The sequence below is a fragment of the Cololabis saira genome, chromosome 12, assembly GCF_033807715.1.
Source record: "Cololabis saira isolate AMF1-May2022 chromosome 12, fColSai1.1, whole genome shotgun sequence".
NCBI classification, from domain to species: domain Eukaryota; kingdom Metazoa; phylum Chordata; class Actinopteri; order Beloniformes; family Belonidae; genus Cololabis; species Cololabis saira.
The window spans coordinates 39936431-39949023 of record NC_084598.1 but is presented as its reverse complement, the minus strand read 5'-3'; the positions used below and the strand labels follow the sequence as shown (position 1 = coordinate 39949023).

Genomic DNA, 12593 nt, shown 5'->3' with positions numbered 1-12593 from the left:
CATGATTTCTTTCAGTTTTGCTGGACCCACCATGTTTGTCCCTCCTGTAAAATATGTTGATGGTCTCACATCCCCCCCATGCATTTATCTGAGAGTTTGTCCATTTTACTCCCAGGTTCCAGATGCAGGACGCCACCAGTGCCTCCTCTACGCCATATTAAAACAAATGTCTACAGAGTGTAAACCATCGATGTGAACCATCTTTTTTTTGTTTTTCTTCCCCCCCAAGGTGACGCGCGTCCCGGTGGAGAGTTGTGAGCAGTACGCTTCCTGCAGGGACTGCCTGGGGTCGGGAGACCCTCACTGTGGCTGGTGTGTGCTGCATAACGTGTAAGTCCTGCTGCTCTTCCCCGGACTTTGTTAGCGTTAGAGGTGTGGCCGAGGAAGAGGAGGGTCCTGAGAGGCCTGTGGTCTTGTACTGTTGCAGGAACAAGGGGACAAAATGACTAATGAAACCGCTCATCTTATTGCACTTTTCCACTACACTGCAAAAACTCAAAATCTTACCAGGAATATTACACTTAAAACAAGAGTCATTACCAGAAAAATTACTTATTTGACAATTTATACCTGTTTAAAGTAAATTTTCACTTGAAATAAGTAGAAAAATCTGCCATTGGGACAAGATTTATCTTCTCATTACAAGCAAAAAAAATCTTGTTCCACTGGCAGATTTTTCTACTTATTTTAAGTGAAAATCTACTTGAAACAGGTGAAAATTGTTGTTTTTTCCAGTGATGAGTCTTGTTTTAAGTGTAATGAGATTTTTTTGACTAAAAATGAGACATTTTAACTAAAAATAAGACAAATATTCTTGTTAAGATTTTGAGTTTTTGCAGTGTAGAACCTACTCAGCCCGACTCGTCTCGCCTCGGTTTTGCGCTTCTCCACTAGGGGTCTAACGTGCCGAGTAGATACTTTTTCTGTAACTACTCTGACAAGGTTCTAAGCGGCTGAGTCGGCTGTATCTGACATCATCACACTACAGGCCACCGATTGGTCGGGGGGTTGGAGTCAGACGTCTGAGTCAGGATGTGGAAATCAGAGAAAGAGACTCTGACGGCGGCTTATTCATTTTATTCGACAGGCAATGGCAGCGCAAAAGTCTGCTTCATGATCCAATTTTGAGGTGCAGATGTTCATAAACCTGGTGGCTGAGGAGATAATTAAAAATGGATCTAGACGGGCGATAAGGAACGACAAGATCTACCAGGATCTCTGTCACTTCAGAGCTGCTCACGGCTCCAGCTGACTTTTCAGCAGCGCAGAGACAAACAACATTTTTTTAAAAGCGTTTCCACTTGAAGCTTCTCTTACTCTCATTTTTTAACTTGATATTGAACAAAAGCCACAGACCCAGCAGCACATCTATCATCTCCTCCAGGTTCTACATCTTTAGTGTTGTTGTTCTTCGTTTAGATCACACAATCAAATACGTCACAGCAGCTTCGCTCCAACCCTCCTACTTCTGATCTGGGAATTGAAAAGAAATGAGGGCGAGTTGAGTAGAGCTGAGTAGGTACTAGTGTAAAAGCGTCATTAGTATCTTCAGCAGCAGAACACATTTTAAACATTGTGAGGGGCGATGATGTCATCACAAAGTGTTTGCTCTGAGCCTGATGGAGACGATGAAGAATCTGGTGGGTGGGGTTCATATCTGCCAGGAAATCAAAGCCATACTAAATATAAGTATGGCTGTGTTACTTCCTATTTGCATTTTTCACATCATCTCAACTTCTTTGGGGTCTTAATTAGACTCTTCTCTTGAAAAATGGCTGCTCTCTGCGTGACTCTTAGCAAACTTCTTCCTAAAAGCATGTGCCGTATTTAGCTATTAGAGCTCAAATTAGTGCTGCTGTGAGTCGGAGAAGCTCCTGAACATTTCTTTTCTTTTTTTATCAGACATAATAATGTGTTATCTGCCACCGGTCTTCAGTTTTTATTGAGGGAACCTCGGTTCAACATGCTACCTCCTGTAAATATTTATACACACGAGCAGAATTTGCAGGATGTTGATAATGAGAGTAAAAAAAAAAAAAAAGCACCAGAGCTACAGGGGGAAAAAATGCTGAATTGGTTGTCATGTCACCATTTAACAGAATATATTCCAGTTATTGCTGTGTTAAGCTCTTTAAATGCATAGGTTGTTAATTTGCACCTCTCTAATTTACTTCTAATTTCCATGCATCTCTGCACCCGCTAATAAACAAGCTCTGAGCCTGAAACTCAGCATCCCCGGCTTTGTTCGATAAATACAGAGTATCACTGATTCAGGGATATCAGCCCTGCGAGCAGCAGCAATTTACGCTGCCCGGTTGAGGAGGAGACCAAGTGCACGTTTTGAGACATGTTCTCATTAAAATAACGATAAAGAAAGTAATACTGGCTGCACGAAGATTGCCGGTCTGCAGGACCAGAGCGGTCTGGAGAGGTTTCATGGTGAGGTGACTGTCGTTCTCCCGCCCGTGCAGCAGAGGTGTCAAGTAACGAAGTACAAATACTTTGTTACCTTACTTAAGTAGAAATTTTGGTTATCTATACTTCACTGGAGTAATTCTTTTTACTTTTACTCCTTACATTTTCACACAATTATCTGTACTTTTTACTCCTTACATTTTAAAAACAGCCTCGTTACTCTATTTCATTTCGACCTTTAAAAAAAAACTATCCAGTTAAATTGCTCCATCCGGATAGAGTGAATTTGGTTGTGGTTGTTTCAGATGTTCTTGTCCAGTTTTGTTCTTACATCCGTTCCCTCAGATTCCTGCAACTAAACTTGGATGTACATTCCAATAAAGGTTAGGATAAATGATAACATGCCTCTGAAGTTTGACTTTTTGCACCATTACAATACTTATAGGCAACTAGTCATCATATCTGCTGCTCTCTGAAACACAATTTAATGCTCAATAGTACACATATATGGTTCTTTAATATATTTGCATTATACTAAGATGCATTCATTTTCAATGGCTTTTGTCCTTAATGGCTTTTTCCCCCTTACATTACTTTTACTTTTATACTTTAAGTAGTTTTGAAAGCAGTACTTTTATACTTTTACTTGAGTAAAAAACTTGAGTTGATACTTCAACTTCTACAGGAGTATTTTTAAACTCTAGTATCTATACTTCTACCTGAGTAATGGATGTGAATGCTTTTGACACCTCTGCCGTGCAGATGCTCCAGGAGGGATCGCTGCGAGCGAGCCGAGGAGCCCCAGCGCTTCACCACCCGGGCCGAGCAGTGCGTGCACCTCTCCGTTCACCCCGAGACCGTTTCTGTCACCATGTCCGAAGTGCAGGTACACACTCCTTTTATTTCTCATTTTATTCACTTCAGACTTCATATCGAATCTTTGCATGCATGTTTTTATTTAAACATCTCCCATGTTCAGAAGTTCCCTCTTTTTTATGTTGCTGTATTGTTTTTGCTTTTTATGTCAAAATATAATAAAAAAAACCTCCTGATCCTTGTGGGTCGTAGTCTTAGCGAGTGTGACCTCGACCCAACACCCCACTAAGAATTAATCCTCCTCCCTGTTGAACATTATCCCCCAAAATGTTTGGAAATTGTTTTATACCCCTTTCCAGATTGTTGCACAGTTCAAGTTCAAGTTGACCCTTATTAGTACCCGTAGGTAGATTTGTTTTGCAGTAGATGGGAGAAGCATCTCACACACAATCTTTACAGTCATTAATTTGACACAGGACAAATACAGAGAACAGGTTTAAGACAGACATGGCAGTTTCTCACGATGCTCACTGAACAGGATAAAAGTAGATATTGCCCACAAGGCAAAGAACAATAAATAGAGGTAGAACCACATTCAGGGTTTTTAATAATTAGAAATAAATATGTAACTAGCAGGATAGACCTCAGAAATAAATAAAATGCGTTAGGATTTGTTTAAAATAGAGACAGCAGCAGTACCGTTACCAGTTACATCTCTAACGGAACTGCTTATGTCTTTCCCTCTTGGCATTGTGTTAACACACACCTGAAAGCAAACTGCCCAACAAAACAGCTGCTCATCATCATTTCATACCGGGTCACTGTTTTTCAGCACCAGCTACATCTAGTAACGCAGTAAAGGGGGTACTTAGTATTGCCCACATGTTTTTTTGTTTTTGCCCAATAATGAAAGTCTTTGTGGGGAAAAAAAAGTGTTAGTGCTAGTGTTTGTCCGAAGCTACATTTGTGTAATATTAACCTGAATTTATTAAGATGACTTTTATTACTTTTATGCACATAAAAAAAGAAAAAGAAGCGCTATAACTTGTGTATACGACCGTAGCGAAGGGCTAAAGATGGGGAGAGGATGAGAGCACGAGGAAAAACTCATGAAGCACCATGAACCGGGGCCTGTGGTCGTGTCATCATCATCATCATCATCATCATCATCGCCGGTCGTTCTGAGCGTTAAAGCGAGTTGGGCGCCCGAGCTGGGCTGTGGGGCATCAGTAATGAAGTTTATTGATCCAGGTTTCTGCTGCACCTCATCTCTCTCCCCAGCTGGTGCTGCAGGCGCAGAACGCGCCCAGTCTCTCCGCCGGAGTGAACTGCTCCTTCGAGGACTACGTGGAGACGGAGGGACGCATCTACAGCGGACGCATCTTCTGCCTGTCGCCGGCCACCAAAGACGTGGCTCCCATCACACGAGACCAGGGTAACCATGGAAACACCAACCATTTCAGAACCGCTGTTCTGTCAATCCAAAGTTTGATTGCCACGCCTATAATTTCCTGCATCCCTTCAGTCCACGCTGCTGTTAACGGTGACATTCTCAAAGGGAGCATTATTTGATAGAATGATACTGGACTATCAAATTATGCTACCCCTGAAATATTGATTTAAAATTGATCAATTGAGGTGTAATATATATCCTTTATTTAACCAGGTAAAAAACTCATTGAGATTAAAACCTCTTTTTCAAGAGTGACCCGGCCAAAATGGCAGCATAAAAACAATACAACAATACATACATACGAACACAGACAGTCAGTCACACATTCTGGGGAAACAATAGTAAAACAATGGTAAAACGGGGCAGTCGCAAGAACCGAGAGAGCTAATTTCTCTGTCTTTTAAAATTGATTTGAATTTACCCAAGGATACAAGCTCCATTCCAAGTTGAGGGGGCAGAAAACTTGAACGCCTTTTTACCCAGTTCAGTTCTGGCTCTCGGGACCTGCATTTGAATAAAGTTCTGTGAGCGCAGGCCATAATGGCTGACGCTTCTACACATGTGCACGCACAAATATGTAGGGAGACGTCCCAAAATGGATTTGTAAATAAAAGTCAGCCAGTTGGAGAGTCTACGGAGGCAAAGAAGGACAATTGGCAGCAGCAACAAAAAACAGTGATGTACCTGAAAGCTGCAACCGGTGATAAAGCGCAAAGCACAATGATACACAGTATCTAATTTCTTTAAATACTGCTCAGGAGCATTCATAAAAAGCAGATCGCCATAGTCCAACAAGGGTAAAAAGTTGTTTTGATCAAATGTTTCCGGACCCGAAATGAAAAACATGATTTGTTCCTAAAAAAGAAACCTAATTTTAGTTTCAGCTTAGAAACAAGGTTATCAATATGAGATTTAAAAGACAATTTGTCATCAATCAGAATGCCTAGATATTTATAAGAACTAACCAATTCAATTTCAATCCCCTGAACAGTTAACAACCTTGGAAGGTGAGATGGAAGCTGCTTGCCATTTGAAAAAAGCATGGTCTTCGATTTATCTGCGTTTAATACAAATTTAAGCTGAGTCAGACGGGATTGAACAGCATCAAAGGCAGTTTGCAAGAACTCAAGGGATTGTAACGCTGACGAAGATGAACAATAAATAACTGTATCGTCCGAATAGAAATGAGACACAGCATCAGCCAGATTATCACAAAGATTATTAACATAAATTGTGAACAGCAACGGCCCTAGTATAGAGCCTTGAGGTACGCCCTTTAGAACAGGAAGAAAGGAAGAAGAAGATCCAGCGGATCTAATAATGCTGACATTCATCCTACAGTGGCAGTGAGTTGATTAGTCGTCTTTAAGTGACGGGAGCAATATTTGATAGGATGTTACTGGACTATCAAATTATGCTACCCCTGAAATATTGATTTAAAATTGATAATATGGGATGTTGAGTATTTGATCCTTCAAAATACACCCATGACATGAATTGCATTACACTTTGTGAACATTATACGATAAAGAGAAAGAAAAAAAAAACAATTCTATCACTGTATTTGATATTCATTCAGTCATTGGCCTTTATTTAACCAGGCAGGTCATTAAGAACATTCTTATTTACAATGACGGCCTGGCAGGAGACAAGGACCAGTTGGGGGGAAAGGAAGTGGTTTAGGGAGTAAAACACAGTAACGTTGTAGCTCTACAAAGGTAGAAAATCATTAGGTAGCATTTTTTGATAGGGTAGCAAAAATCGATAGACAGACGCTATCGGTTTATGCGCCGGTAGTATTTTTCGACGAAGCAGCAGAACACCGGTCTTTAATGCCGTGTGATTCCAGGCGTTCAGTCTGGTTTCTAACAGGTTTGGTGTACAACGTACATCTGAAAATACCACGATGGCAGAATGAACATAAGTTTTCCAGACGGTCCGGATCAGCACCGGCGCTCTCCGGCGAGCTCGGTGTGGGTGTTCTGGTCTGCACAGCTTGATTATTCACAAAGCAGGAAAATCAGCTTAAAACGGCGGGTTTTTAGCGGACTAAAGGCTGGAGGTGTGAAAGCCTTCAATTAGACAGATTAGAACAGCTGAATACATTATTATATTAGCAGAATCTGCACATTGTACTCAAATATATTCTGAAGTAAGTGCTGTAATAAGTGATGTAAGAGCAGAAGCTGCACATTAGCTCCCTATAACCTTGAGAAATATAGAAAGTTCTGGAAATTCAAGCTCACAGCAGCATATGGCGAAATTTGCCCCCCTTTTTGGCAAATGTGTTAAAGTAACAGATTTGTATACATTAATTTAAATTCAGCAGTGTGTTTGCTTCAGTAAGTCACATTCAGGGATTGTCGCTTATGGATTTCAGATAAACCTCGACTGCAGTGAAAAGTTTCTTTTTAAATGACTTATAAACTCCACTTTGTTTGGGGTCATTGAGCCGTTTGGATTGGTCGTGTTCTGTGACATCACAGACCCTCGCCAGAATAGAGTCATTTGAATCTCAGAAGAGGCGTATGTTTAACCCTTGTGCTGTCTACGGGTCAAGGAAGGAGGGAGAGAAGAAGGGAGGAAAGAAGGCAGGGAGGAAGGGAGTAAATAAGGAAGGGAGGATGGAAGAAAAGAAGGAAGGAAGGAAGGGAGAAAAGAGGAAGGGAAGAAGGAAGGAGAGAGCAGGAGGAAGGAAGGAATGGAGAAAAGAGGAAGGAAGGAAGGAAGGAAGGAATGGAGAAAAGAGGAAGGAAGGAAGGAAGGAAGGAAGGAAGGAAGGAAGGAAGGAAGGAAGGAAGGAAGGAAGGAAGGAAGGAAGGAAGGAAGGAAGGAAGGAAGGAAGGAAGGAAGGAAGGAAGGAAGGAAGGAAGGAAGGAAGGAAGGAAGGAAGGAAGGAAGGAAGGAAGGAGAGAGCGGAAGGAAGGAAGGAAAGAGAGAGCGGAAGGAAGGAAGGAAGGAAAGAAGGAAGGAAGGGAAGGAAGGAAGGGAAAAAGGAAGGAAGGAAAGTGGAAGGGAAGAAGGAAAGAGAGAGCAGAAGTAAGGAAGGGAAAAAGAAGGAAGGAAGGAAGGAAGGAAGGAAGGAAGGAAGGAAGGAAGGAAGGAAGGAAGGAAGGAAGGAAGGAAGGAAGGAAGGAAGGAAGGAAGGAAGGAAGGAAGGAAGGAAGGAAGGAAGGAAGGAAGGAAGGAAAGTGGAAGGGAAGAAGGAAAGAGAGAGCAGGAGGAAAGGAGGAACAGGAGAATTAAGTCATTTTGACCCGAAGACGGTACAAGGGTTAAAAAAGAAGGAAAAAAAAGATTAAAATGCATATATATGCTTTAAGTTTGACCAAACTTGGTATTAACCATTGATATATATGCAGACAAGGAGAAAAAAAAATTCTGATGTGACCAGAAACGGGAAACACCTGCTTTTTTTACTTTAACCAAACTGTCAGCGTCTGGAAAAGGAGCAAACTACATCTTCTTTACCTTGCAGTGGGCGCAGGAGTCCATTATCCCGTTATGATTAAAAATGGATCTGGATCTAATCTTTTAAAAAGTGTTTGCCCACAAATATGCTGGAAAATGGTACTTGGGTTTCTTGCGATCGAAAGACAGTCGAATCTGCAACAAAGATAAACTACGATGAGTCTCCTCGCCCATCCCGAAGCCGTGACGCCTCTCCCGAGATCACTATTTTATAATATAAATATAATATAATTCTGTGCTGTACAGGACTGTCTAGGAAAAATAAGAATATTTTGATAAAGTTCTTTATTTTCTGTAATGCAATTAAAAAAAAAAAAAAAAAATATCATACATTCTGGATTCATTACAAATCAACTGAAATATTGCAAGCCTTTTATTATTTTAATATTGCTGATTATGGCTTACAGTTTAAGATTAAGATTCCCAGAATATTCTAATTTTTTGAGATAGGATATTTGAGTTTTCTTAAGCTGTAAGCCATGATTTTTTCTTCTTTTTTTCCTTTTTTTCCTCTTTTTTTTCTTTTTTTCTTTTTTCCTTTTTTAATCTCGGCAATTTCGATTTTTTTCTCGACATTTCGACTTTTTTCTCGAAATTTGGACTTTTTCACAAAATTTTGACTCTTTTCTTGACATTTCGACTTTTTACTTGACATTTCGACTTTTTTCCCAACATTTCGACTTTTTTCTCGAAATTTTGACTTTTTTGTCGACATTTCAACTTTTTTCTTGAAGTGCATAATGCACAATTAAAAAAACAAAAATGTCATACATTCTGGATTCATTACAAATCAACTGAAATATTGCAAGCCTTTTATTATTTTAATATTACTGATTATGGTTTACAGTTTAAGATTAAGATTCCCAGAATATTCACATTTTTTGAGAGAGGATATATGAGTTTTCTTAAGCTGTAAGCCATGATCAGCAATATTAAAATAATAAAATGCTTGCAATATTTCAGTTGATTTGTAATGAATCCATATAATGTATGACATTTTTGCATTACAGAAAATAAAGGACTTTATCACAATATTCTAATTTTCTGAGACAGTCCTGTACATGGTCATGTGAGAAACTTGCAGGATGAAGAGCTTTCTTGTTATTGTGCTTCCTTTTAGGCGACCAACGTGCAATAAGGTTGTACCTGAAATCGAAGGAGACGGGGAAGAAGTTTGCCAGCGTGTTGTTCGTCTTCTACAACTGCAGCGTCCACCAGTCGTAAGTTCACTTCCCTCCCGACTTCTGCATTTCATCATGTGCAGGGAGATCAACAAATGTGTGGATGTGCTGAAATATCGGGCTGCGGGTGACTGATTTAACAGTGCAGCCTCAATGTATTCAAGCTTTTAACAAATCAATTAGTTAATTAAATCTCAAGCAATGAAGGGACTATTGGTGAGTGAAATAATAAATCGATTCCTATCCATGCACGACGGCGGAGAGCAGCCGAGCTTGAGGGGCTAAAACACGTCAGTCATGTTCATTGTACATTCATTATCCCTCATTTACGTACAGGAATGCTGATTTACTGCTCGGCTCGTTCTCACATCCTTCCCTTTCTCTTCCCGAGTGTATTATTTAAGAAAGAAAGGAGAGACCGCTGCAGTCTTTAAGTCGGGAGCTGTTTGTCGTATGTGCTGAAGAGAGTAATTAATCTGAACTGTTGTCATCGGTGCTTCGCAGAGATGCTGGTAATTACGCTGATAATTAGTTGTATTATAGCTGAATGAAGCCGAAGAATAGATTTGTTTCAGTTCCAACAGTTTCACAAGTAAACGACCACGTTTTCGGTTTTATAAGTCGTCCTGAAAGCAGTTAACGATTCATCTGGAACTGCCTTTTGTGGAAATGTAGTTTTCAAAAGGATAGAATCGTAGTTTATTTACTCATTCTGGTTTTTTTTTGTTAATATATTCTGGATAATGATTTCACCTTTCAGCATGAAGGTGACACGTCTGCAAACAAAGCAAAACGAGGTCCAGTTGTATTTTTTCAAGGGTTGTTTTTGCCCTATATTTGCTTCAATCTTTGGGTCAAAATGACCCAATTCTTCTCTCCTTCTTTCCTCCTCCTCGCTCCTTCCTTCTTCCTTTCCTCTTTTCCACCTTTTTTACCTTCCTTTACTCCTTTTTCTTCCTACCTCCCTTCCGTCATTCGTTCCTTTATTACCTTCTTTGCTTTTCCTTCCTTCTTTCTTTCCTTTTCTCCATTCCTTCCTCCCTCCCTTCCATCTTTTATCATTTCCTTACTCCCTTTCCTACTTCCTTCCTTCTTTTCTCCTTTCTTCCTTACTTCCTTCTTTCCTTCCTTCCATCTTTTCTCCCTTCCTTACTCCCTTTCCTACTTCCTTCCTTGTTTTCTCCTTTCTTCCTTACTTCCTTCTCTCCTTCCTTCCATCTTTTCTCCCTTCCTTACTCCCTTTCCTACTCCCTTCCTTCTTTTCTCCTTTCTTCCTTACTTCCTTCTTTCCTTCCTTCCATCTTTTCTCCCTTCCTTACTCCCTTTCCTACTTCCTTCCTTCTTTTCTCCTTTCTTCCTTACTTCCTTCTTTCCTTCCTTCCATCTTTTCTCCCTTCCTTACTCCCTTTCCTACTTCCTTCCTTCTTTTCTCCTTTCTTCCTTACTTCCTTCTTTCCTTCCTTCCATCTTTTCTCCCTTCCTTACTCCCTTTCCTACTTCCTTCCTTCTTTTCTCCTTCCAGTTGTCTTTCCTCAAACCTCCGAGGGTTGTTTTTGCCCTACATTTGTTTGGATCTTGATCTAAACGTACAGTACGATCGTGTATGAAGGCTTTACGCCTGTAGCTTTAGTGAGCGGTTCGTCGCCGTCCGTTTGCACCGGTTCTCCACCCACACCCCCCCCTGGACGGGGCGAGAGCCGCAGACCGAGACGGTTCCATAATTCAGTTGTTGGGACGGCAGCCAGCGAACCGGCACACTCGTTTGGCAGAGTACCATGTTTTAAGTTTATTATTTTATCTAATCAGTTTCAAAACATTGAAATTCATCCTTGAAGTTGGTGGCGGTTGTAAAAGTGCCAACACGTGTCATCGAGCACTTATTGAATTGAGTCTGATGATATTTTATTGAACCCAAAAGGGGGTCTCTGTTTATTGTTTATTGTTGCAGCAAATATTGAGAATAACTGAGTATGAAAATGATTTAAAATGGTTAAGATCTTTTACTAAATTGGGTGGTTTGTTCATTACTCCCAGCTCACATCCGCGGTGCAGAGACGCTCCTTTACAGCAACATTTCCAGGATTAAACCTCCTATTGACGAGATCAGCGGCAGGTGGAGAGATGTTTGAGTCCAGAACATGTTCCTGCAACCACGTCTTCACCAAACACACCAGTAACTCCCTAGAGACCCGTTTGTGTCCATCAGCACTCCGAGCGTTTCGGTTTTACGTGCCAGTGACCTCACATGAGATATTTTATGTTACCTCCTCCTTTCTTTCTGTTCCACCAACAACCCCCTCTTCAGCCTATCCAGATCAGGGGCCTGATTCATCAATATGTTCTTAAGAACGATCTTAAGAAATGTCTTAAGATCTAAAATTAAGAAGTTCATAAGAAAGTTCTGAAGTGCAATTCCTCAATATTTTCTTAAGAACCGTCTTAAGAACTGTAATTTCTTACGAATTTCTTATTTTTCCTACTTAAGAACTTCTTAAAATATGGCTGTATCCGAAATGGCATACTAAGTACTACATGCTACATACTGCATCAGTATGTACTGTATACTGCATACTAAATGAACGATTCAGTACGCCTGCCAGAGCCGTCACAATTTTAATAAATGTATTAAAATGAACATATCAGTCTATTGAATTTCATTTTATTAAGCTCCACATGTTTGGCTTTTTATTTAGTGCACCTCTACGTACTTGGTATACAAAATCATATATATTATTCATTATTATTCATTATTCTTGACACAGGTCAAGGTTGTCTTAAAGTTAAGAAAAAAAGTCAAGATCAAATTTGAGAACTTTTATTTCAAGAATACCATTTATTAAGTTTTTTCTTAAGAAGAAACTTAAGAAGAAAGTTGAGAAAATACTTAAAAACCTTTTGGAAAATATGACTTCTTCTCTTTTTTCTACTTAAGACTGAACTTAAGAAAAAAATGACACTTAAGAAGATTTTTTTTCTTAAGAATGTTTTGTGAATCCGCCCCCAGGCCTTTAATCTAGTTAGCTGCTTTAATCTATAAACAACCTTCCAGTTGTCATGGTTACCCAACAGATATTGAAATGTGCCAGAAACACCAGCAGATGTTGTGTGATGAGCGCAGCATCCAAACCTGCGTAGAAAAACGTTTGTTACGCGCTAGAAAATGAATTAAAGTGCTAATTAATGCCATCACAATCTACAGTTCTATCGGCAGGATTTGGTTTTCGTTTATATGAGTTGATAATCATGGCTGCCAATGC

At 40.0% G+C, this 12593-nt stretch overlaps 1 protein-coding gene across 3 annotated transcripts in view; it reads left to right on the top strand.

Moving 5' to 3' along the window:
* The window catches only part of plxna1a (plexin A1a), a 444018-nt gene that overhangs the window by 184672 nt on the left and 246753 nt on the right, over positions 1–12593 (top strand). For all 3 annotated transcript variants that reach the window (XM_061736805.1, XM_061736806.1, XM_061736804.1), the window contains exons 4-7: positions 230–330; positions 3178–3301; positions 4513–4666; positions 9276–9375. In XM_061736805.1, the coding sequence (XP_061592789.1) occupies positions 230–330; positions 3178–3301; positions 4513–4666; positions 9276–9375 (479 nt within the window). The remainder of the gene's footprint in view (positions 1–229; positions 331–3177; positions 3302–4512; positions 4667–9275; positions 9376–12593) is intronic.